Genomic DNA, 23179 nt, shown 5'->3' with positions numbered 1-23179 from the left:
GTCATGTCTACACGGGAATTAGCGGCGTTATCGTCCAAACATTTGGTTTCAGATTTCAGACCACCCAGCTGTCCACCTCGCTGTCTACAATCGAGCGTACTACATCTCCACTCACCACACTATATCCGCTCAGCATGCCTTGGTTGTGGTCCAGCCCGACCCTTACGGGAAACGCCAAAGCCGGTCCTTCAACGCCCTTGCAGCCGATCGAGACAGCCCCTCCTGCATCCGAGAGCTCCGCTGGACCGAGCTCCAAACGTGTAGACGAGGCACCATCCCCAGCAGCACAGCAGGCCCGATCGGTCTCAGCGACAGCGAGTGCGGCGCCAGGATCTGCTCCGGCTCGGTATGAGCGGCTCTTGAAGGATGAGGAGACATACCAGGCGAAGCAGTTCCCTTCTTTCGAGGAAGTACCGGGGTGTATGCAGCTATTGTGAGTCTGTTTATGTATGCGTGTGGAACTGGAGTTGACAGGCCAGTGACGAGTTCATGATGTGCTATGGTACATCCTATCCCTTCTCACCGAGACGATAGCTGACGTCCAGCCCTCGTGCCCCAGCTTCGATCATTCTACCGCCGAGGCGAGTTCCACGACTGTTCCTGGAAATTCCGGGACTTCAAGTACTGCCTCTCGCTCAAGTCTGAGCCGGAGGACAGGCGGGTGGAACTATGGACGAAGAGGAGGGCGGAATGGTGGGCTACAAGAAGGTTCGAGGGGAGTAGCGAGGACGTGTGGGATGTAAGAGAGTGAGTTTTCCTCTCTGGCAGTTATGAAGCGGATGTAGGTGTTGATTGGCAGAAAACCACCTGCCAACTTCCCGCCTGTATATACGGAAGAGGAAGCGGACGTCAAGATCGTGACATGAACGGCGATATCGATATCTCATGTTGTACAATGCTCCAAACGACTAACGTCTGCTTCGCTGCGGATGCGTCAGGCAGGAATCACCGATCCATGATTATGCCTTTCGGGCAAGATTCGGAGAACGATGAATGCTAATCCGCGGAGAGTCACCTGCTAACTATCCGCCTGTATATACGATGGATGAAGCGGACGTCAAGATCGTGACATGAACGGCGATATCGATATCCATGCTGTACAATAATGCACCAGATCATCACTGCGCTACTCGCTGGAGAGGGCTCAGGCAGGAACCCCCGACCTCGACCCGAACCTCGCACAATGACCGGCAGCTCATGGACTGAGCAGCGCCTCAAGCGGCTCCGTCCTTGCCCTTGCTGGCGGTCGCAGCGGACGCCTGGCCATTCGGAGCGGTAGGCGAGGTGGGTGAACCGGTGAAGCAGAGGAGGAAGCCGCGCCCCGTTTCTTGGTGTGATCGCTCTCGGCCTTCTTAGCCGCGGCCTCGAGTGCCTTCCTGTCTTTCTTGCTCAACTTGGTGTTCTGTGGTATGAGCTTAACGGACTACAGAGAGTGATGATCAGCATGTAGGCTCACGGAACTGTGATCTTTGCCCATTCTGGCTGATGTTTGTATATTGAGGACAGAGAGTTCAGTACGAGTATGTGTTATGATGGCGGTGACGAGGGCGAGTCTGGACCTTGTCTTGCTTCTATAGCTGCGGACGATGTCCAAGCTCTTTGTGACGTGCTCAGTGTTGGAACCTCTACATAAAGGAGCTCGACATTCGAGCATGATCCTTCGGCGCTCATGCCGCTTCACGGATATCAGGCCGTTCGAAACGTATTCGAGAATGAAGAGAAGGCATCCAACCTTTGACATGGCATCTTCCAAATCTCCCCTCTATCCCCTAGATTACTTCTTCCTCGGGACATTCAGATGATTCTGCGGCGCTCACGCTGCTTCTCGGATGTCAGACCAGAACGTATTCGAGAATAAAGAAGGCACCCAACCTTCGACATGGCATCTGTCGGCGCAGTCGCCCAGCGACGCGCCGCTATGCTCCTACAGCCAACACTCCCCCTCGTGACCATATGCTCTTGTCCTGGGTCAGGGGTGTAAATACCGCCCTGATGCCCGCCCCTGGGTGTCTCAAACTTGTTACCCACTTGTCCTGAATATACCAAGCCACACACCCAACACCCACACACCATGTCCAACCAATCCTCCAGCAACCCTGGTCAAGCCGGAGATCCCCGAGAAAGTCGAGACCTCGCTCGGGGGTGGCGCAAAGATCTGCGAAGGGGAGACCGTACCGTTGTTCCAAGGAATGGGGACGGGCGAGTTGAACCGCGAACCATGGACGTCCGAGAGCATACGAGCGTACTGGGCGTAAGTGAGGCCCGGCGTGTCCGGCTGGGGAGAAGCAGGGCGCGGCTGCTCAGGCTCGTCGAAGCTGGCAAGCTGGACGTCAGCACCAGTCAATCAATCAAAGGCGGACGACTCACGAACTCCGCGATCTCAGCATGGATGGCATCGTTGTACCAGTCAGGGAAAGGGACACCGGCGTGATCAGGGTTGCTGGAGGATTGGTTGGACATGGTGTGTGGGTGTTGGGTGTGTGGCTTGGTATATTCAGGACAAGTGGGTAACAAGTTTGAGACACCCAGGGGCGGGCATCAGGGCGGTATTTATACCCCTGACCCAGGACGAGAGCATATGGTCACGAGGGGGAGTGTTGGCTGTAGGAGCATAGCGGCGCGTCGCTGGGCGACTGCGCCGACAGATCTCAGAACAGGAGCACGTCGCTGGATGTCCTTGCGACGTCGCAGCGACGTCACGGCGTCGCGGCGCCGCGCCGGCGCCGACTAGATCTGAGATAGCGCTAGGTGAATATCCGGGATAGTCACTGTACGGGCCGGACAGAATTGTCTGTCCGGGTGTCCGGACACTTTACATTAGTGTCGGACTGACGGCGCTGAGTGGCGGCGAGGCAACGCCGCCACCCAAGTATCCTATAGCACATAGAGACGTGAGACGTCGTCTAGCGACGTCCCAGCGACTCGTCGGCGTCGTGTCGTCGCGTCGGTGTCGCGACGCAGCGACGCCAGCAGGACTATATAAGTAGACCTGATCGTGTCCAATGCATCTTCATTCTGCTTTTGTACTTCTACCTTCCAAACTTCAACAGATTAGAAGTCTGATCTCCCTTTTATCCCCTAAATCACTTCTTCCCCGCGACATCCCAGATGACAAGTCGCCCATCCTTACCGGCCGTGACGACCTTGCTGACCGACCCGCCGCTTCCCCACTCGTACGCCTCGATATGCGTGATCGAGTTCTGGTGGACCGTCAAAAGCAGGCCGTCCGCACCGACCTCGATCCCGCCAGAGGCACTGCCAGCGGACGAAGCGGGCCTAGCCTGACCTCTCGAGTCGGCCGTCTTGAAGGCGTTGAAGGCGTCCGAGTTGAGCCGCCCGGGTCCACCACCGCTCCCCGAGACGACGCGACCGCCGGCGGCAGGCTTGCCAGCGGCAGACTTGGAGTCGAGGGAGGTGGACATGGCCCATCCAGATTCGTCGCCCGAGAAGAGGACGGGCTGGCAGTCGTGTCCTGCCGCGACGATGGTGTTCTCCGAGACGAAGGTCAGGGAGAGGTAGGGGAGCGCCGATGTGCGAAGGGAGATCAATGCCTGAGGAGGCGCGCCGGGCGAGGACGGGTAGACGAGGTTCACCGAAGAGTCGTGCGCTGGATGTCAGCTTGGGCTAAGCAAATGCTGGCTGTACTTACCGACAAATCCGAGAATGTCACCTGAAGGCGAGAAGGCCACATCGTGCACCCAACCACCGGCAGGGCTGCTGAATTCGCCGCAGATGGTACCGAAGGGGACACGCTCACCCCACACGGTCGGCTCGGGCCTAATCATCAGTTTACACCTCAGGTCCTGTAGGCATGACTTACTTGGAGTCGATGTTCTTGATGAACGCCGAGAAGACATAAGCCTTGGACTCGGCCGTCCCCGCCGCGAGCAGGACGTTGTTCGGGTGCCAGTCGATCGAGAGGACGGTAGACCGGAGAGGCTTCTTGATATGCTTGGACACCCACCAGTTGTTCTCCTCGTCGAACGAGCAGACAGCAATGGTTCTGAAAGCTGTCAGCTCGGACATAGACAGAAGAATCTCTGGCGTTGAGCTCACCTCGCCCCGCTACCAACGGCAAACTTGTCCTCCTTCGGGCTCCACTTGACGCAAGTCGCGGCTCGGTTGATACGGAGCAAGACCAGAGCCGGCTTCCATCCTTGAGCCGTGTGGGTCCAGACGTAGGCGTTTCTGTCCTGGGAGCAGGTCACGATACGGTTGGTCTGCGGAGCCCACGAGATGGCGGTGATGAGCTTGTCGTGCTACGCAGCTGTCAGCTAATTGGCGGAATAAATCTCACAGTTCAGCTCACCTCCGATAGGGTCTGCTGAAGATCCCACGTCTCGCCAGCCTTCTTGTAGATCTGCACCTCGTTGTTGTTGGGTGAGATAGCGACCTCTGGTAAGATCATCAGCCATGTTATTGTCGGAAGAGGAAGACCGACTTACCGGTGCGGTCGGGACCGAACGCAACACCGGTCAAAGGGCCGAGAGAGAGCTGGAAGGCTTCCGGGGTGGACATGATTTCTGGTTTCTGTGGGTAAGAGGACTAGCAGTCCACTCTTACGCTGGGGTGTGGGTAAAAGCTAGGTCTGAGGAGGATATACGATGTTGCAAGGGCAGCTTGCGACTTAGCCCGCGTGCTGCGGGGTCGTCTGTCTTTCCAACGGAAGTAAGATGGAGGAATGACGTATCAGATCAGAGGAAGGCATGCTGCTTGACCCGCCTTGGGTCCCATGCTCTGTATCGTATCATGCATGGATTCCAGTGCTACTAGTGCTCTTAGATAGCTTGTTAGCAGCTGAGACGTACTGCGTACTCGAGCAGAGGCTGTCGCATGCATGAACATCGCTTCCAAGTTGCACCGCCACAGTCAGTTGCACAGTTCGCCACTCTGAGCGGGACCTTTTCCGCTGCTGGTGTTGTGCCCACCAGCCTCCTTCCTACTACACTTCACCTTGCATCTTTCAAGGCTATATATCTATAAGTCAGATCTGAAGCGTGTTTGACAGTAGGATCTACAGGAAAGATCACCATGTTCTCTTCCACGAATCCGTACGACGAGATTGTCGGTACGTCCTCCCCATCCAGCCATATCTGCTTGTCCAAGCTGACCACCCTTTAGTCAAGGCGACCGATGAGAATCTCGCATCCGAGGATTGGGCGCTAAACTTGGAAGTCTGTGATAAGGTGTCTTCGGAAGGCGCTACCGGGTGAGTCCTCGTTCGAGAAAAATGGGTCACACGCGCAGCCAGCTTACCAACGCAGAGCGCGGAATGCTGTCGCTTCGCTGCAGAAGCGATTATCACACCGGAACCCGAACGTCCAGCTATACGCTCTAGAGGTAAGTTGTCTCGGGCGTGAGGATGTAGGCCTTCGAAGCCACGGACTAGCCGAAATCCGAATGCGGTCATGGCTCTTGGGTCTCACGGGGCAGACTGCCCTCTCCACATCAACAGCTAACCCCTCGCAGCTCGCAAATACCCTTGCGCAGAATACCGGCAAGCCGCTCATGGAGGAGCTATCTTCACGAAACTGGACATCGTCGTTAGATCGGTTGGTCAATGATAGGGTAAGCATTCCAGATCTCTGATTTTGCAGACAATCAAGCTGACTCACAGGCCACGAATGCGGCAGTAAAGAAGAAGGCGCTAGGATATATCAAGGCATGGGCGAAGCAGTTCGAGGACACAAAGGAACCCAACTTGACTTTGATGTCTGAGCTGTACGACCAGCTTCGCGCAAAGAGTAAGCCCCGAAATGCGACCATGACAGCTCGACGAAGCTGATCTTCACAGACTTCTCGTTCGGCGATGCCGAGCCTGTTCCTGAAGATGCTGTGAGTGAGCTTTTACCTCTACCAAAATCAGCTGACAGGCAGGCGGACGCTCGCCGAAGACAGGAAGAGGAGGAGCTTGCGCGCGTACTCGAACTTTCAAAACAAGACAAGGGTGGCCGCAACACCACTTCACAGTCCACATATCAGCCATCCGGCTCGTCATCCTCCGCGGCCGCTGCTTCCCGTACTCAGCAGCCCGCACCTGCCGCTCAATCCTCTTACCAGCCATACCAATCGTCATACGCGAACAACACCCAGGCTGGGGCTGCACCTGCCCGAGCATCAGAGCCCGAGCCAGCCCCGCTAGACGTCAATACCGCGACTCGCGTCAGGGCGTTGTATGCATTCTCCAGCGTAGAGGTGGGAGAGCTGAACTTTGAGCGGGGAGACGTGATCAAGGTGCTGGATAGGGGGTTCAAGGAGTGGTGGCGCGGAGCATGTAATGGAAGGATTGGTGTAAGCTGTCCACGCCATCTCCTTCGACGGGCGACACAGCTGACCCTCAGATCTTCCCAGTCACCTATGTCGAGGCGCTCGCAGAGCCGACTGCTCGCGAATTGCAGGACGAGGCACAAGAGGAAGCTAGAGTGTTCGCATCGCTCGGTTGGTTTACGGCTTGTGTATACTTCCAGCCTGTCAACTGATGATCCAGGCTTAGTTGATCAGCTCCTCCAGACGCTCAAGTCAATTGATCCCGCTCGCGGGGATAGGCTGGATGACCGACCCGAGGTGGAGCAAATGTATCAGGCAAGCGTAGGATTGCAAGGGCAAATCAACGCCTTGATTAAGAAGTATTCCGATCAGAAGGGTCAGTTTCACTTGGCTGGTCCTTGATCATAAGCTGACTGGACCAGCCGAGCTCGAGCATATGAATGCCAACTTCCTCCGAGCTATGAAGCAGTATGAGGAACTTCGCTCCCCTCCCCAACAATGTTCGTTGCGCGCTTTTGAACAGATATAATTAGGGACATAGCTGATGAGTACAGCATACTTCCCTCCCCCTCAACCCGCGCACGACCCCTACGCCCAGGCTCAACATCCAGGCTATCCTCAACAGCCTCAGCCGCAGCAACACCCCTCCCAGCCCATCTATAGCCCCCAACATGCCCCTCAGCAACAGGTGCATCCCGCTCAGTACGCTCCCCAGCCCACCCAACAAGCCTTCCCTGCTCCCCACCCGTCCGTCAGCGTCACCAACCTGCACGCCCAAGCGCCCGCCGCTTCGCCGGACGCGTACTACGCCCCTCAGCCAGGTCAACACGCCCCTGAGTATCCTCAGCAGCCGCAGGGTCAGGCTCAGACTCAGCGGATCCCGTCTGGCGCTCCCAATTTCCCGCCTAGCGAGCCTCTGCGGACCGGCACGGAGCCGGGGGCGGCGGGCATGGGTGCTGGCGCCGAGGGAGACGCGGCGCATAAGGCTGCTTGGGACGCATACTATCGTCAGCAGGCCGAAGCGCAGGCGCAGGCTCAGGCGCAGGGACAAGGACAGGCACCTCGACAGGGTAGCGGACCGTCCCCACCTCGGCACCAGGGATCGGATCCTAATGCTGGTCAGCAGCCGCACCAGCCGTCACAGGTGCCGTATGGTCAGAGTCCATACCCCGCTGCGCCGGAACAGCAGGGGCACCCGGGCGCCCCGGGGTATCAATACCCCACGGCCCATCCCGGTGTGGATCATCTCAGCCAGAGTGTGAACAGGATGTCGGTGCATGGGCAGTAAGGGTAGAGATGTATCAGATTACAAAGGAGGGGAAGCAGTCACACCCGGATGGTATCGAGTTGGACCATTACGATGTATTGTATATACTTGTACCGCTGACCACATCCTACTGATCCTTCTTACTCTCAACCTCTCCGTTTGATCTAATTCAATCTAGAGTAGGCGTTGATCACGTCCATCTCTGCGTCCAACGAGATGATGAGCTGATGATAATAGATGCCGGGATGAGGATGGAGTATGATTGAGGATGAAAATCCTGACAACGATCATCGAGGAGATAGTCCTCATTAACATTCCTCATGACGTTGTCGTGTTTCAGATCCAGCTGTGGTCGCCATGCGCTTTCTTTAGATGCACGACGATACCGAGGCAGTGGAGGGTGAGCCCGAACAGCATTGACAGGCCACACATCACATGTCGCGCCGGAAAGGTCTCGTAAAACTAAACAATCATAACGGCCTGACGAAATACTGGAACACAGCCTAGCTAACGCCCATCTTCACCTGCGCTACCCGTCCCTTGCGCCTTGACCTGAGTTCTATGCCTAATCGACCACTACAACACCCTTGTAAGACTCAGCCGCCAGAATCTTCCTCACCGTAGTGAGCGGGTCGTCCTTCTTCTTCGGCATTCCCTTCCCCTTCTTCGCCAACTCGGCCGCATCGTCCTCCACCGCTTCCCCCCCTCCGGTCATCTCCTCATCCTCATCCTCGACGTCTACCGCCTCCCAATCCTTGTCCATCTCTTTGGCGAGCTCCTCATCCTCCTCCCTTGCCGCCTCGCCCAGGAAGTACTTCATCATACTCCCCGAATACCCCGAGAGAAGCGACACCCCCTCCTGGTCCGCCTGCACTGGCTTTGGCGCGCCCGTGACACGTGGAGCGAGGTTCCAGAAGATGAGCTCGGGGACGGTGTAGCCGGCATCGATATACTTGCGCTTGATAGCGGCGTACTCCGTCTCGCCGTCCTTCCGCTCGGTGCACGCGCTGAACTGCATGTCCGAGAAGATGAACAGCTTCTTGACCATATCCACCGGCGCAAGATGCTGGGTTTTCGCGGTTGTGAGGATGAGGTCGAAGACTTTGTAGAAGTTGGTCGTACATCCCCAATTGGCCCGGCTGAGAGTAGAGGCACGATCCTTGAGGGGGAGGGATGGATCGACGTAGACTGCGGCGGGATCGTCCGAGAATGTGAAGAAAAGACCGCTCCATGGAGGCGCGGCGAGCTCGCCGAGCAGAAGGGTGAGAGCAATGCAGACATTGATGGGCTGCGGGTCCTTTGTGTCGCCGGTGAGGTAGGAGCCCATGGATCCCGAGACGTCCGCGATTGCGAGGCAATTGCGGAGCTCGGCGCTGCCGCTGGATCGGATCGAGTCGACGTGGCTCACCCACTGAAGGGCGGCCATGCGACCGAGGATGGCGTCTTGAGGCTCGAGCACTGTCTCATCAGCTCATAGCTCTAGGCTCGCAGGAAGACTGCACAGTATCACCATCCATTAGGATCTCGTGCGGAAACAGACTCGCCCCCGAGATGGACAAGCGACCGGTTGCCACCTTGTTGAGGTACGACTCGAATCCCTTGTGGTCATGCTGGAGGAACCAGTGCGAGTACCGCGCCATCGCTCGGGACGGGACCTTGGTGTAGTCGATCTTCCACTCTCCTTTCCCCATGTTGACCTCCGGCACCTTGAGCACAGCGCGGAGAGGAGCGAGCACCTCCTTCTGCAGCCTCTGGCGTCCGAGTTGGACCCCATCGCCCGGGAATAGGAGCATGCCGAGAGCGGTGGCGAAGCTGAGCTGCCGATCCGCGCTCTTCTCGGGGGAAGGGACCCACTTGGCGGCGTAGGTCATGCTGAAGAGGAAGGGGGACGATTGGCCGAGGAATGGCTTCCGAGCCTCGGCCGGTTGCTTGAGGAACTCCTTGTGCTTGTCGAGGAGGGCGAGGTCGGCCTTGAGCTGACGGACGAAGATGTCGACGACGACGCAGTAGAGCGCTTGGAAGTGTACGTCCGTCGTAAGCGCCTTCTCCAATCTCTCAAAAAGGAGCTTGTGCTTTGTCTCCTCTGCGACTGTCAGCTTGAGCCACGTCATATAGACTGAGATGGAGACTTACTGTTACTACAGCTCGCCATTTTGACCTTGAAGGCGGCTTCCGGATGCTTCCTCGCCGCCTTGGCGACTGTACCGTATCCCCTGCGGTCCATCTGACCTCTCTGACCAGCCTTTCGCTGAAGCCGATTCGCCTTGAAAGACTGCTTGGCGGAAGTGGGTGCGAACGCCTCGTCGACTGCGCTCGGTACCTCCTTGAGCTTGGCGTTCAGTTCGCCGTTGATATCGAGAACAAGCAGGTCGATGAGACTGGAGACCTCAGCTTCTTCCCTGGCTGGATATCTGCAAGGGCTTGAAGCTCCAACTCACTCGTCGTATGTCCCGTGCGGCCTAGGGGCGTACTCGGGCAACTCGCCGAGATTACGCTCAACCTCCCCGTCCTCATCGAGAGTGGCGACGCCGGAGGGCGGCAAGTCAGCCTTTTGTGCGTCCCGAGCTTTGGACCGGTCCCGCTTGCATGTCTGATCGACGAGGATGTGTAGACTGTGTAATCAGCATGGACCCCCGGCTTGATCACCGAGCAGATGGTCGCAGAGGTGACTCACTTTGCCAGCAGAGTTCGAGGATGTTTCTCGGCCAGCCAGCCTGCTGCGACCCAGAAACCCTCCTTGAAACCCTTGCCCTCATGGATTGAGCGAGTCTGGAAAATGAGGCGGACTGTCCTGCCGATGTCAGCATCATCCTCCTGTAATTTGTTTTCTCGAGTGATAACTCACGCTACCGGGTCCTCCCTGAATGCTTTGTCCAGTAGCTCCCGCAGATGCTCAGGCTGACGAGCGGCGCGCAGCACATGTGTCGTAAGAAGAAGAGATACCACCAGAGCCGTATCTGGTGAGTGCTAAGTGTTGTGGGCATAGTAGTGCTGTGGCCAGAGTCCGGTATTCTCGAACGTGGCCACCTCCTGCCTGCTCGTGTGCTCACGAGACAAGCCGTCCCGTGTGCACAACAGATATAACACACGTGGTCAGTGATACACCTCGCGTGAAGCACGGGACAGCGTGTGTGATATGTGCTGAGTGGTGAGTAGATGGGGTGCGACATGGTGTCACTGTCGCGAGTGAGCTCAGCGTGTGGTGATTTGTGTGTGGTGTGATTAACGGCGGGAGGAGTAAATAATTGTGTGGATTCGGTCGCAGGGATGTCGTATATCGGTCGTCTATGAAGTAGAAAGATACAATAGTGACAGGCTCACACTATGTCAATAGTCGGGTCAAGCACATTGTCATATCTCAAAACATACATTTTGACTGACTGCTAGTCGTACAGTTTGCAGTAAAACAACGTCTCTATACACTATGTCTGTGGGAGGAGTGTGCACATGCTGTAGTGAACAAAACACGTTGGACCCCTGTATAACATATAATGTATGGCGCTGATGTCGTAGCGAGATAAGTGGTTGTGGAAGAGATAGGGGTGCGGTAGAAGGAGGTAAACATGACGGTGCCGTGATGGGGCGTTAAGTCAGCGGATGCGAGTAACGCGACGTGTGCAGGACGTATGTGCTGGAACACTTGAGTCACTGCAAGATCATCTTTTCACGTACAACAACAGCACAAAGAAAGTGCGGTTCTCACAGTGCTGGTGGCTAATAGTCGTCTACTACAGCAGACAATATGAAAGACACTAGCTGATACGTGCGAGAAAATGTATATGATAAATAAAACAATAACATAAGAATGGCGGTCTGAGATGAGCATTGCATGTGAAGAAGAACAGGTATGTGAACGTGGTGAGAAGAGATAAGGAAATTCTCTTTACGCGCGTTGAGGGTGCGTGTGTGGAATCAAAGAATAAGGGACTACCGTTACATGACCATAATGTATAAAATGTAAACACAGGACTCGCACAAATGTGCAACTGATAGACGAAGGAACGCACGCAGAGCTGTATATGAAAGTCGAAGCGCGAAGAAAATGAATCCCGCGATGGCGGCGGTAAGAGAAAGAAAGCACGATGTGATATGCACACTATGCCTGCCGAAAAAAAAAAGTAGATCGTTGCAGACACATCAAGCGCACACCAAAGGACACAGGTGGGTAGCTCAGAGATCCACACGCACATGCATGGGGATAGACACATTTAATATTACATGAGTATCTGTCGACAAGAAGGGGGCGGGACTGTGCGATCAGGTGATATAGAAAAACAGATATTATTATACAAAGTGGTATCGACGGAAACGTGAATAGACTTCGGATAACAAGAGCACAAGTAGACACAAAGATGAACTAAATGTGCGCGCAATGACAGAGGAGACGTGCGCGTGAAAAAGACGACGTAGAGGAAATAGTGTAGATTGATGTAACGACGGTCCGCATATAGAGTAGTAGCTTAAAGTGGCCCAGGTACCCTTTGGGTACGCCGTTCTTCGACTGGATCTTCTCTCGATCCTCAGTCCCGCTCGGACCTGGGCTGGACCCGCTTCGCAGAGGGCTTCTTGCCAACGCTGTTCGTCTTTGCCGACACTGGTCAAGAGGTCCCGAGCTCTCATCGCTGTATGATCTCATACAAGCGCAGGTCCGTGCGTCCGTTGCTCCAGCTTCCGCCGGAAGCGCGCCCTCCTCCACTTTCGAGCAGAATTTCAGAAACGCAGCGAACACCTTCACTTTCCCAGCAACAAATCGATACATTCGCCCACCATGTCTATGCTGAGGACAATGTGAGCTGATCATAGCGTACAGGATACATGACGCTGGAGCTGACTCGATCTAGCAAGCCAAAAAATGCCCGGGTCAAGCGGGCATTAGATGAACGCGAGCCCAAGCTCGTCGAGAATGAGAAATCGGCCATCTTTGTTCGTGGACAGAACACTAGCGAGAAAGTCCGGCTGGCAATGAAGGACCTTGTAAGCTGAAGCGCTCTCTAGTGTGACTGGCGGAACTGATGATATAGTACTCGCTCAAGCGCCCATCAGCTATCTCCTTCTCGCGGAAGAACGATATCCACCCCTTCGAAGACGCTTCGTCACTTGAATTCTTCGCTGGGAAGAACGATGCCTCGCTCTTTCTCACCGGGCTGCATAGCAAGAAGAGGCCCGACAACCTCATCTTCACGCGGATGTTCGATGGGCGGGTATTGGACATGGTGGAAGTAGGAGTTGATGCTATCAGGGGAATGAGCGAGTTTGAGGTGAGTTTGATCGCTGACTGGTCGTTGTCGTCAGGATCACGATGGGGGAGGGAGGGTCTTGAACAGGCAAGGAACAGTAGAGACCGAAAAAGGATTGCGGCAAGCTCGAATGCTGATCTTCTAGTCCGTAAAGGCTTCGATTGGTGTTCGGCCTTTAATGGTCTTCCATTCAGACCTGTTCGACACTCACCCATCCTTCATCGCCCTAAAATCCATCCTCCTCGACTTCTACAATGGCCACGCCCTCCCATCCCTCCCCCTCACATCCGTTGAACACGTCATCTCCATCACCGCCGGTCCCCTCCCTCCCGCTCCCGTCCCCACATCGACCAACCCGACTCCTACCCAGCCCCTCCCCAAAGTGCACTTCCGGGTCTACACCGTCGCGCTCCTCCCTGCCCCCGCATCCGCCCCACCCCGGATAAGTCTCACCGAGATGGGCCCGTCCATCGACCTCACCGTTCGGAGAATACAAGAGGCGGACGAGGACATGCTCAAGCAGGCCATGAAGCGGCCCAAGATGGAGAAGCGGACACAGTTGAGCGGTTTAGGCAAGAAGAGGAAGAACATCGAGACGGACGAGATGGGAGACAGGGTCGGACAGCTGCACTTCAAGAAGCAGGACTTGAAGGGTATGCAGGGCAGGAAGATGAAGGGGTTGAAGCCGGGTTTCGAGAACAGGGGGAAGCGATCGCAGATCAAGCTGCCGGGAGCCAAGGCGGGTGGAGCTGCGGAAGGAGACGACGAATGAGCAGCGCTGCGGGTCACTTTGGGCTAGATGTCATCCTGGTTGTGTGTACTATGTAAAATATGCCATGCAGACTACGTAGCGGACTGACCAGCAATAACCCAGCTGGATCGGTACAGCTCGACGCGCACCGCAGTCACGGCAAGCTAAAAGTATATGCTATAGTCAGGCATCGGACCGCGGACCGTCTCTCGCCGACAACGCGTCATACCCGCGTCATACCTCATGCCTCATGCCCGCTCGACCTTCAAGGAAAGTATGAACTTTGCATCAGCCAGAAACTCCCGATGTTTGTGGTGCCTGATGCATGCTGTCATATCAGAGACCTCATACCAGTGGCTTTTCCGGCCCAGGAACGGGGGTGGCATGCTGTGGAGCAGCAGCTGTCCGGCTCAGGCACGGATAAGCCTCCGACACCTGATTCCGAAGTGGTAACTCGGAGACTTCCCGGTACCATTCCTCGATCCTCCTGTTATCGCCCCGCGCTCCGCTCCGTGCCCAGAGGTTCCGCCTGCTGACTCCTCTCCCAGCACGTCAACAAGGTAAGACTCCAGCTGAACGAACGCTGCGCAGTGTCATGGCTCAGGACCCTCGGAGCGTCGCGTCGCGCGCCTTGGGAAAGAATTACTGTTGTACGCTCTTCCGGACGCTTTCTGCGCCCTTCTGCTTGCGTTGACAAGTGCCTGACCGTGCCTGTTACCGACTTCGGCGTGCTCCTCCTTCTCCCCCGACGGGGTCTCGGCGGCCGTTCGGCGCGGACTCACATCACTCACCTCCGCTTACCTGTAAACCCAAAAGAGGAACCAAACAGCTTTTTGCTCTATTTTCTCGTCCGCTCTATGCCATGACACATGACCGCCCGCTATACCTCACTCGTCCATCGCGGTATTGGCATGACCCCATAATATCCAACAACCACTTCCGTGATGTCATCCAAACCTTGACCAGCCCAGCATACCTGCCTGCCGACTGTGCCGGCGGCGGTGCCTGAACACACGCTCAGCCATCACGCCCTCAACACAAGCTCGGCAGATCGCCCCCCTTTTTCGGAAAATGTCCTGCAAGGTGGAGGAAGGTGGAAGGACGGACGACCATGAGTTGGGCTTCCTCCGATAAGGTATAGGGATACGCACTGATCGGAGGTGGAGCTGGATGTTGTGCTGATGAGCATCGGCGACTCACCGTCATCGATAGGAGATATATAAGACCCACCGCGAACAGCCTTCCAGTCCCCCTCTTGATCCACTTTCATTCGTTCTTTCCATCTCGCCACACCTCCTCCCCTCCCCAACTCCTCCACCTCTTTCACTCACTCATTCCTTCGCTCAAGATGCGTCTCAGTCTCCTCATCCCCACCGCCGCCCTCTTCTCCTCCGCCCTCGGTGCTGCCGTCGAGCAGACCAGGTCCCTCCCCGTCCAGCCCATCTCGCCCCGTCTCCACGGTCTCGACAAGCGCCAATTCGCCACTCTCAACCTTTGCGCCACCATCCCGCTCGGCACATCACTCATCATCGACCCTACCGACCTCGGGCTCTTGGCCGCCCTTGGTCCCCAGGAGGTCAACCTCAACGAGAAGTAAGTGCACTTCTCTTCTGTCCCGTCGTTTTGATCTGACCCTTCAGCTTGTGTCTTTGTGTGGATGACGGTCTCCTCACCGGGACATCGCTCGACACCCTCGAGCTCAGCCTGATCAACAACTCGGGCCTCAGCGCGGTCCTTCTCGGCTTGGACACTAACGTCCTTGTCCCGGTCGTTGCTGCTGCCCTCGTCAACATCGTGAGTCCTTTCTCGACCCCAGTCCATGGCAGTTCGCTGATCCATAGCTTGGCACATCTCAACCCACCACTCCTCGATGCGAGTACCCCGCCGGCGCCATCCCTACCAGCTGCACCACCTGCGACTTTGGTAAGTCTCCTCATCATCACTCCCTTCGATACTTGCTGACGTGTAGACTGCGACGCTGCTGCCGGCTTCATCAAGTGCGGCACCACCTGCTTCGCTGGCGCCGTCTGCCCGTCCGCCCTCGTTGGTGGTAGCCGTCGTCGTGAGCTCCCCCGTGGCCAAGCCGCCAACCTCCTCTGCCCCGCCGAGATGACCGCCTGCGCCCTCCCCGTCGCCGCTTCCACCAAGTGGGCCCGCAACTTTGAGTGCCTGGACACCACCAAGAACGTCGACACTTGTGAGTTTTTTCATCTCCAATCACTGTCTTACAATGTTCTCCACCCTTCAGACTCTTGCTCGCGCTGATCCTCAGGCGGCGGCTGTGAGTTCCCCCTCCCGGACCAGCCCAAGGGCGTCGACTGCACCATCATCCCCAACACCGAGAGCGTCTCGTGTGTCGCTGGCAAGTGCGTCGTCCACGGTTGCGCCGAGGGCTTCGTCCTTGTCGAGTCTGCCTGTGTGGCTGTTTAGGTATGGACGTGCAGTGTATATCGGGTCATAGCTCTCGAGACTCGGACACTAGGATTAATAATATAGACACTGTATATAGGACAATTGGGATATCTAGGGTAATACACGTACATGTACTTGGGTTAAGCGGTCTTGCTAGAGCATGATTATTTGCATCAAGCTCCAGGCGTATGCTTGGTCGATTGAACGAACCCAAGCCACGCGGTCTTTACAGCAACGCAGGTTAGTAGCTGTGCATATCCAGGAGATGCATACGCAAGACGGCTTATCCCCTTCCCCTCCCGCCCCCTCTACCTCTTCCACTACCCCCTTCTCTACCTGCTCCGCCTCTGCCGCCCCTACCTCCCCTTCCTCCCCTGCCTCCGCCCCTGACTCCGCCCCTGCCTCCCCCGCTCATCCGCTCCACCCGCCCAATCTCCCGCTCACTGATCTTCAGCACACCACCATCGAACCTCCCCACTCCCGCACCTACTCCCAACCCCCTCTCCCTCTCCTTCCCACCCTTCTCCATCCCCTTCTTCTTCTTCTCCTGACCCAGGCCCAATCTCTCCTCTTTCCTCTTCATCCCACCCACCCCTTCTCCCCTCTTGCCCAGATCCCCTAGTCCCCCTTTCCCCCTAACCCAACTTCCCGCCTGCTCCGCCTCGGCCCGCTCTTTCTCTTGCCGCTTCGCCCCGGCCTTCATGATTCCCGTCTTGATCTTGGCCGAGTGACCTTTATGTTTCGACTCGGCGGCGGGGGAGGTGGTTTCTCCGGGTAGAGCGTACCCCGCAAGTTGGAGCAGACGGGAAGAGACCGCGTCCCGCTTTTCGACGGGTCGGGAGGCGGCATCGAGCGTGTGGGATGGGAGGAGCGACGTGGTGAGGAGAGAATGGAGCGTCTTGTCGAGGGAGGAGTTGGTAGCTTCCTCGGCATCCTCGGCAGTGGTGGGCTTGCGGGAGGAAGTGGCTGCGTCGGAGTTGGAAGGCAGAGCCATCATTTTAGCAGAAGTGCCGTTCTACCCTGTCAGCTTTAATTTGATGCACGGCCGGGGAGAGTATCGCTTCAGTCCGGACAAGCTTACCAGGAATGCTCTACGCTCAGCTTTTGATAGCTGCTCAGCGCCTCTTCCACCCGTCTGGGCAAAGACGACCTCCGGAACCCTTACAGGCTGAACTGCAGCAGCTTTTGATCTCAGCTCAGGCCTCCAAAACCCAGATGATACGGCTCACCTTTCACCGCCGCTCCGCCTGTCGCAAACTCGTCCTCGCTATCACTGACCATCCCATCTCCCGCGCCCCATCCATCATCGGACATCTCCTCCTCCTCATCGTCGCCCTCGTCAGAAGACGCCGCTCTCCGCTGCGCCATCGCGCTACTCTCAGCCTCGTCGTCCCCAAGACCCAATAGAGCTCGACTGTGCGCCTCGAGCGCGGCTAGCATAGACGCCTTATTGCTAGGCGCATCATCGCCGTCGTCTTCGCTGCTCGATCCGGAAGGCGAGGGGGAGAGGCGGGGACGTTTCGATACTGGCTTGCTCCTGCGTGATGAGCTAAGGCTTGTGACCTCATCATAAGTGCTTCAGCTCACTTGACCACGTTGCCCTTTGTACTCGATCCGGCCTTCCTCTTCTTGATGATCTGAGCTGCAGGCATTGATATCGAGCGGGGCTGGGCTATAGCTAGAAGGATGGAGCAAGTGCTGATGAAATCTTGCAGTGCTATCTGAAACATTCTAGTTGCCTCTTTGGGATTATCCACTAATCGGCTGAAACGTAATAACCCTTAGCGGAATCAAGTGACCCCCCTCTCCTAATCAGCCGGACGCGTACCCGGTGTTGCCACCCAACCCACCCACCTCCTCCTGCTTCCCTTCTCCCATTCATCACCTATCCTTCCTTCTACCTTACATCTAATACAAGCAGATACCTACACATCTCTTTCCTGTGCTTGCACGCTCAGACTACCCAGTAAGTCATCCGAACAGATCGCCTCGCGTAGCGGCCCTGGGAGGAACGGTGGACAGGCACGGTCCTTCAACCTCGCCAGGTCGTGCTGCGCGGCCAGCACAGGGGGTTCCCCTCCGGCGGATGCTCCAAGCCTAGAGCAAGAAGGCCACAGCTGACACGATATAGACCACCTCACTCAACCTATATATCAGCCCGGATTGTCAGCCATGGTCCGCTCCAAGTTCAAGGACGAGCACCCATTCGGTATGTCCCTCATTCCAGGTAGCTGCGCAAAGGACGCTGGGCTGACTGCTACTTCTTTTCTCACGCCGTCATACTACCCTTCCTATCTCTTATTGCATGGTCTCTTGGACGATACCGCGACTTCCACCTTGTTTCCGTTCCCTTGCATCGCCTAATCGACCCATCAACAGACAAGCGCAAGGCCGAGGCTGAGCGGATCCGCCAGAAGTACCCCGACAGGATCCCTGTATGTCCTCTCGACCTTCTCAGCTGGGATGTCCTCCAACGTGCGACGACTAGCTGATCGTCTAGGTCATCTGTGAGAAGGCAGAGAAGTCGGACATCCCGACGATCGACAAGAAGAAGTACCTTGTCCCGGCCGTAAGTCAGCTTTTGCACACGCATATTTGGTTGTGCTGGGCACCGAAAGCTGACACGCCAGGATCTCACTGTCGGTCAATTCGTCTACGTGATCCGGTAAGCTTCAACCTCTTCCGCTTGTCCAAGCGATGTTGGTCGCAGCTGACACGCTCAGTAAGCGGATCAAGCTCGCGCCCGAGAAGGCCATCTTCATCTTTGTGGATGACATCCTTCCACCAACAGCGGCTCTCATGAGTCTGATCTACGACGAGCACAAGTGAGTTGCCTGGCGTGACAGATAGGCCTGAAAGCTGACAAATATAGGGATGAAGATGGTTAGTTTCACTGTTCTACGGATTGGCCGCTCTTGTAGTTTCAAAGCTGACTGACCAGGTTTCCTGTACGTGCTGTACGCATCAGAGAACACCTTTGGCGGGTTGGAAGAGGTTGAGGAGTAGGCACAGGCGGAGAGCAAGGACCAGGGAGAAAGCGGGGGAGGCGCGTCAGGGAAGAGGGGAAGATATGGCCGAGCGGGAAGGGGATGACAAGGGTGAGAGAGGATGGAGCGCGGGTGTAGACTCAGGCGGCGAGGGCGGCGACGGCGTGTAACACCATATTCACCTCTCTATCACTTTACCTCGAGACCCCACAACTATCGCTGTGAAGGAGTTACCTTATTGTATGAATGACGCGATATAGCTTGCATCTCAGTCCTTCCCGGGGTCTTCACTGCATAGCATCCGCCTCCAGTCCCTGCAGTGTGACTTGCGGACTCTAGGTATGCCACGCTGAGCTTCACCGTTTGCTCGGGCCGATTTGCGCTTGAGAGACCCCATGGACGGTGCCCGCTCGTCGTCCGTATACACTGGATCTGGGCGGGACGATCAAGGGACCCGAACCGTGAGGTAGGTTCTCCACGCACCACTCAGTACTCAGTCTTTAGTTCCCGTCCCAGTTCCCGTCCGTGATTGAACTTCTGACATTTGCATCCTTCTCGTATTCTTCTTCAGTCTTCTATAATTACTCTTCCTCGAATTCTGGGTATCAAGAATCTGCCGTCCGACAGGCTAGTCTAGTTTGGGCTCGTCGATGGTATATGCGGGTAGTGGTACATGTACGCAAGGCCGAGAATAGGGCATAGAGGGCGTAGTAGGGCGTGGTGAGGCGTAGCGGACATAGTAGGCGTAATTGGTGCAGTTGGACATGGCGAGGTATTTTATGATAGCAGTAGGTGGTGCACGCCGCGGTGATGGGTAGAACAAGCAGAGCATGATCTGTGCGTCAGCCGCAAGCTCTTCAAACCCGTCGCCGCACCATGCCCCGGAAAGTAACGAAATCACTCACGAGCCAAAACGCAATAGCTCACGACAACTAATACCGACAACTATCCACACAGACCCACCCCGCGCCCTCCATCCACGCATACCCCCACTCGGTCAACCAGCTCTTAATACTGGTCCCGAGCCGAGTCTTGCTCGCTCCCCTTAGGGGATCCTGCATCCCCACGTGCTTTTCTTCCCCAATGAGGATATACGTCAATCCACGATAATTCTCCCGCTCCAACTAGACGCGTCAGCTATGCTTCCTCGCCTGAAGACTTTGCAGCGGACTCACCTCGGACAAGAACTGGCCCAACACCTCCACCCCTTCGGCCCCATGTAGGGTATGCAGATCCAACAGCGCTTCCATCCGCTCGTCCCCGCTCTGCCCTTGTCCAGCTGCCCCGCCCGCGCCCACCCGGCTCCGCGCTGCCACACCTAGAATAACACCCAGTCCACCACCGGCGACCTTACCCCGCTCGCTCCGATCCATGGGGTCGTCAGACCACGCGCCATCCCGCTCCCTTACTGCCCGCTGCGCATCGACCCGACGCTCCTTGACGAGCTGTAAAGCCGCCTCGGCCGATTCGGTCGTCATCTTCTCATTGAGCGATTTGCCCTCGCGCGAGAATCGCTTGGCCGCCGCGCCGTCTCCTCGGCGGAAGGCGTCCGCGGCGCGCGCTAGGCAGGCGTTCCGGGCGTGTCCAAGGCGAAGGGCCGTTTGACGAGAGTTCATGTATTGCTCGTTTGCAGCCGTACCGGTCTTGAGCGTCGGCATGAGGGTAGGCGGGCGAAGCTTGATCCGAGTGGATGGCCGCGGGAGGGGGACGACCGAAGCAGGTAATCTATCTGTCCCAGAGGCTGAAGCTTGGGGCGGAGCGAGACCCATTCGAGCGCCAGTGATCTGGACGTGCGACAGCTGGTTAGGCTGCATGGGTACCGGCCGTTTCAGTGCATTTGCGAAGCGGTTCCGACTGGGGTCGAAGCGGGTGTTGTTTCTAGCGCGGGCGCCCATGAGGTCGGGGAATTCCTCGGTCGGCGTGCCGGCGGGACTGTGCCGATAGGATCCGTCCGAGAAGGGTTCGAGGCGGGACATTGCGCTGGACAATTCGCGAGGATCGAATGAGGGCATGTTGGGCGGGAGCTGATGCAGGAATCTCATCTGTAAGCTTTTGCCCCGCGAATCTATGGCTTCTCGGCAACTCACTCGCAATTCGGCCCTTTGGCGCAATTACCGCGAAGCCAGAACCGACACAGCGCTCGATCCAGATCATGGCTGCCAATCGTCAGCTTATGGCACCTTGGAAGTCAGGCGAGCTGCAAAACTGACCTGAATCGACAATCTGACCGCCTACACTCGCCCGCCAAGAAATACCTGCACATTCTCAGCCCGCCCGGCGTCCTAATCCCACTCCCACCCCCCTGACTCCCGAACGTCTGCTGCGGCGGCCCACTCTGGAAGCTTCTCCCACCTCGATCGAAGTATCCCCCGCTCGGCGCGTGATGAGCGGTCTGTACTGCCCCCCTCGAGCCCACACCCAGAAGGAGCGGGCGGGGCGAGGCGGTCCGATGCGGGGTGGACGCGCCGGATCGCGGGAGCGTATACTGCGAGACGAGGATCGCCATCGCGCCTTCAAAGTCATACCCTGCCGAGTGGAGGGCAGACTCCAACTCCGCTTTGGGGACCGAGGTGAAGACGGAATGTAGAACGTCGAGGGGTGTCATGCCTGTTCCGGCCTCGACGCCGTCCATGTCTTCATTCTGCGAGTCGAGGGAGCCACGGGATGAGTCCGAGTGTGGCATAGAAGACGATAGGGTGGAGGACGAGTCAAAGTGCCCGTCCATGTCGATGCGGCCTGGCTCGAATGACTTGGCAGACATACGCAGCCCACCCGAGCTGCCGCTGAACTCCGGATGCTTGAGAGTGGGGATGGTGCCGAAGGGCGAGAACTCGTCGTCCTCGTCATCATCCGGGATGATGCCCTTGATACTGCTGGTCCGGGACAGAGAAGGGCGAGACAGATTGGTGAACGAAAAGACGTCCGGCATTTTGATAGTCCCCTTGTTGGGCGTCCCGAGGGGGGAGTGAAACGGGGACGACTGGTCGCTGAAGAGTGGAGCGGCGATGCCCCTGCTGCTACCCGTCCGCGACATGGTGGAGCCATTCATGAAGGGCGAAGCGGTCCGGGGCGGCTCGGGCGGAGCGTCTTTCCACGGGTCCGACGGGTTGAAGGACGTGCTGGTGGCGGTGAGCGGGCCACTGGGGAGGCGGGGTGATGGATTGAACGCCGACGCTTTGGCACTGAGCACAGCCGCTGTGGCGGTCGGAGAAGTGTTGACCGAGGATGACAGCTTGGGGCTGGATTCGGAGCGAAGCATGGATGGACCAGGGTAGGCGCCGGGTAGCGTGGGAGTCTGTGCGCCGGACGGGACGGGGGATTGGGGTCGACCGAGAGGCGTGGCGCCGCGGTATGAGGGGAGACGGGTGGGAGTGTAAGGTCGGAGGGTACTGGAGGAAACGGTGGGCGTGATGCGCGGGCGGGTGGGGGTGAGATGGGGCTGGTACGGGCGCTTTTCTTGGTCATCTGCAGGATGAGCTGAGCTCTGTCCAAGGGGACCACAACGTAGGGGGAGTATTCACCTCGTCTCCGATGCATGCAGTCAAGGCATACTTGCTCCATCAGGATGTCGTCCTAAGGGAGTCAGCTGGAGAGCCCAATGACGAGGAGCGTTTAGCTTACCTTGGCCAGTTCGCCCATATACGGCTTGAGCACCTCCTTGACTTCCTCCTCCATCTCCTCATCGAGAAGCTCCACGACCTTCCTCACAAGACTATCCTTGTCCACGTCGACCTTACTCCCTCGCCTCGAGGCCGAACCAGGAGCTGGCTGGCTCGACAAGCCCCCATTCCCGCCATTAGCCTTCACATCGCCATTCTCCCCTGCTTTACCCGGAGCGGGGACAGACCCCTCGCGCTCATCCCTACTCTCAGGCGGAGAGTGATCATCGTCGGATTCTCCTGAGCTTGATACGCTCAAAGGATGTTGACTGGTCTTGGGCGGTGAGGTCTGGAGGGAGGCGAGAAGCTGGAATATGTAGTGACCGAGGTGAGGGTAGTCGATGAGTGATGAGCCGATGGTTGGAGGGGTCGAGCGGGGAGAGGACGAGGCGCTACTTAGACCTAGACCGAGGAGGTTCTTGTTGGGTGTGATGCTTGGAGGGGGCGCGGGGGCGACGGGGTCGGTCATGGGGGAGTCTAGTTGATCGGACGTCATTTTGGCGAGTATGGGTAGGGTAGGAGGGAGGGACTATAGGGTTGGCATGCTATATTGCAGGCGAGTGAAAGTGTGGGGATGTTCACAGTGGAGATGGAATTGT

General features: G+C 57.1%; 10 protein-coding genes across 10 annotated transcripts; 5 read left to right on the top strand and 5 right to left on the bottom strand.

The window, feature by feature from the left end:
- Window positions 1-134: 134 nt before the first annotated feature.
- On the top strand, window positions 135-866 carry MKK02DRAFT_45645 (uncharacterized protein; the record flags this gene model as incomplete). The annotated part of the gene is made up of 4 exons (XM_053093528.1): window positions 135-433; window positions 480-502; window positions 546-747; window positions 800-866. 4 exons carry the CDS (start codon window positions 135-137, stop codon window positions 864-866), a joined length of 591 nt encoding a protein of 196 aa, XP_052946715.1.
- An 801-nt stretch (window positions 867-1667) lies between these two features.
- Window positions 1668-2460, bottom strand: MKK02DRAFT_34016 (uncharacterized protein; the record flags this gene model as incomplete). Its single annotated transcript, XM_053088836.1, has 4 exons — window positions 1668-1732; window positions 1818-2033; window positions 2056-2323; window positions 2368-2460. 4 exons carry the CDS (start codon window positions 2458-2460, stop codon window positions 1668-1670), a joined length of 642 nt encoding a protein of 213 aa, XP_052946714.1.
- Window positions 2461-3083: 623 nt separating this feature from the next.
- On the bottom strand, window positions 3084-4518 carry MKK02DRAFT_37323 (structural constituent of cytoskeleton; the record flags this gene model as incomplete). The annotated part of the gene is made up of 6 exons (XM_053089623.1): window positions 3084-3607; window positions 3650-3777; window positions 3821-4003; window positions 4057-4259; window positions 4310-4395; window positions 4446-4518. 6 exons carry the CDS (start codon window positions 4516-4518, stop codon window positions 3084-3086), a joined length of 1197 nt encoding a protein of 398 aa, XP_052946713.1.
- A 513-nt stretch (window positions 4519-5031) lies between these two features.
- MKK02DRAFT_34014 (uncharacterized protein) lies at window positions 5032-7555 on the top strand (the record flags this gene model as incomplete). Its single annotated transcript, XM_053088835.1, has 10 exons — window positions 5032-5068; window positions 5107-5209; window positions 5265-5568; window positions 5618-5744; window positions 5795-5835; window positions 5878-6291; window positions 6342-6438; window positions 6488-6643; window positions 6690-6767; window positions 6822-7555. 10 exons carry the CDS (start codon window positions 5032-5034, stop codon window positions 7553-7555), a joined length of 2091 nt encoding a protein of 696 aa, XP_052946712.1.
- Window positions 7556-8099: 544 nt separating this feature from the next.
- On the bottom strand, window positions 8100-10704 carry MKK02DRAFT_37322 (uncharacterized protein; the record flags this gene model as incomplete). Its single annotated transcript, XM_053089622.1, has 7 exons — window positions 8100-8992; window positions 9045-9617; window positions 9668-9912; window positions 9973-10146; window positions 10209-10325; window positions 10380-10414; window positions 10624-10704. 7 exons carry the CDS (start codon window positions 10702-10704, stop codon window positions 8100-8102), a joined length of 2118 nt encoding a protein of 705 aa, XP_052946711.1.
- Window positions 10705-12302: 1598 nt separating this feature from the next.
- On the top strand, window positions 12303-13543 carry MKK02DRAFT_34012 (Brix domain-containing protein; the record flags this gene model as incomplete). Its single annotated transcript, XM_053088834.1, has 4 exons — window positions 12303-12322; window positions 12376-12508; window positions 12556-12792; window positions 12917-13543. The coding sequence occupies 4 exons, from the start codon at window positions 12303-12305 to the stop codon at window positions 13541-13543; spliced, it is 1017 nt and encodes a 338-aa protein (XP_052946710.1).
- Window positions 13544-14870: 1327 nt separating this feature from the next.
- On the top strand, window positions 14871-15952 carry MKK02DRAFT_34011 (uncharacterized protein; the record flags this gene model as incomplete). Its single annotated transcript, XM_053088833.1, has 5 exons — window positions 14871-15115; window positions 15163-15316; window positions 15364-15445; window positions 15492-15719; window positions 15795-15952. 5 exons carry the CDS (start codon window positions 14871-14873, stop codon window positions 15950-15952), a joined length of 867 nt encoding a protein of 288 aa, XP_052946709.1.
- A 265-nt stretch (window positions 15953-16217) lies between these two features.
- Window positions 16218-17586, bottom strand: MKK02DRAFT_34010 (uncharacterized protein; the record flags this gene model as incomplete). The annotated part of the gene is made up of 4 exons (XM_053088832.1): window positions 16218-16949; window positions 17016-17116; window positions 17164-17471; window positions 17522-17586. 4 exons carry the CDS (start codon window positions 17584-17586, stop codon window positions 16218-16220), a joined length of 1206 nt encoding a protein of 401 aa, XP_052946708.1.
- Window positions 17587-18106: 520 nt separating this feature from the next.
- Window positions 18107-18940, top strand: MKK02DRAFT_25365 (autophagy protein Atg8 ubiquitin like protein; the record flags this gene model as incomplete). Its single annotated transcript, XM_053087027.1, has 7 exons — window positions 18107-18143; window positions 18314-18369; window positions 18435-18503; window positions 18565-18599; window positions 18658-18759; window positions 18807-18817; window positions 18876-18940. 7 exons carry the CDS (start codon window positions 18107-18109, stop codon window positions 18938-18940), a joined length of 375 nt encoding a protein of 124 aa, XP_052946707.1.
- A 913-nt stretch (window positions 18941-19853) lies between these two features.
- MKK02DRAFT_24971 (uncharacterized protein) lies at window positions 19854-23049 on the bottom strand (the record flags this gene model as incomplete). Its single annotated transcript, XM_053086960.1, has 8 exons — window positions 19854-20045; window positions 20097-20958; window positions 21009-21077; window positions 21132-22008; window positions 22063-22386; window positions 22443-22494; window positions 22543-22722; window positions 22765-23049. 8 exons carry the CDS (start codon window positions 23047-23049, stop codon window positions 19854-19856), a joined length of 2841 nt encoding a protein of 946 aa, XP_052946706.1.
- Window positions 23050-23179: the final 130 nt, after the last annotated feature.

The sequence above is a fragment of the Dioszegia hungarica genome, assembly GCF_025882075.1.
Source record: "Dioszegia hungarica strain PDD-24b-2 chromosome Unknown MKK02contig_8, whole genome shotgun sequence".
NCBI lineage: Eukaryota > Fungi > Basidiomycota > Tremellomycetes > Tremellales > Bulleribasidiaceae > Dioszegia > Dioszegia hungarica.
The sequence above is the reverse complement of the archived record's forward strand: the minus strand, read 5'-3'. Positions and strand labels throughout refer to the sequence as shown.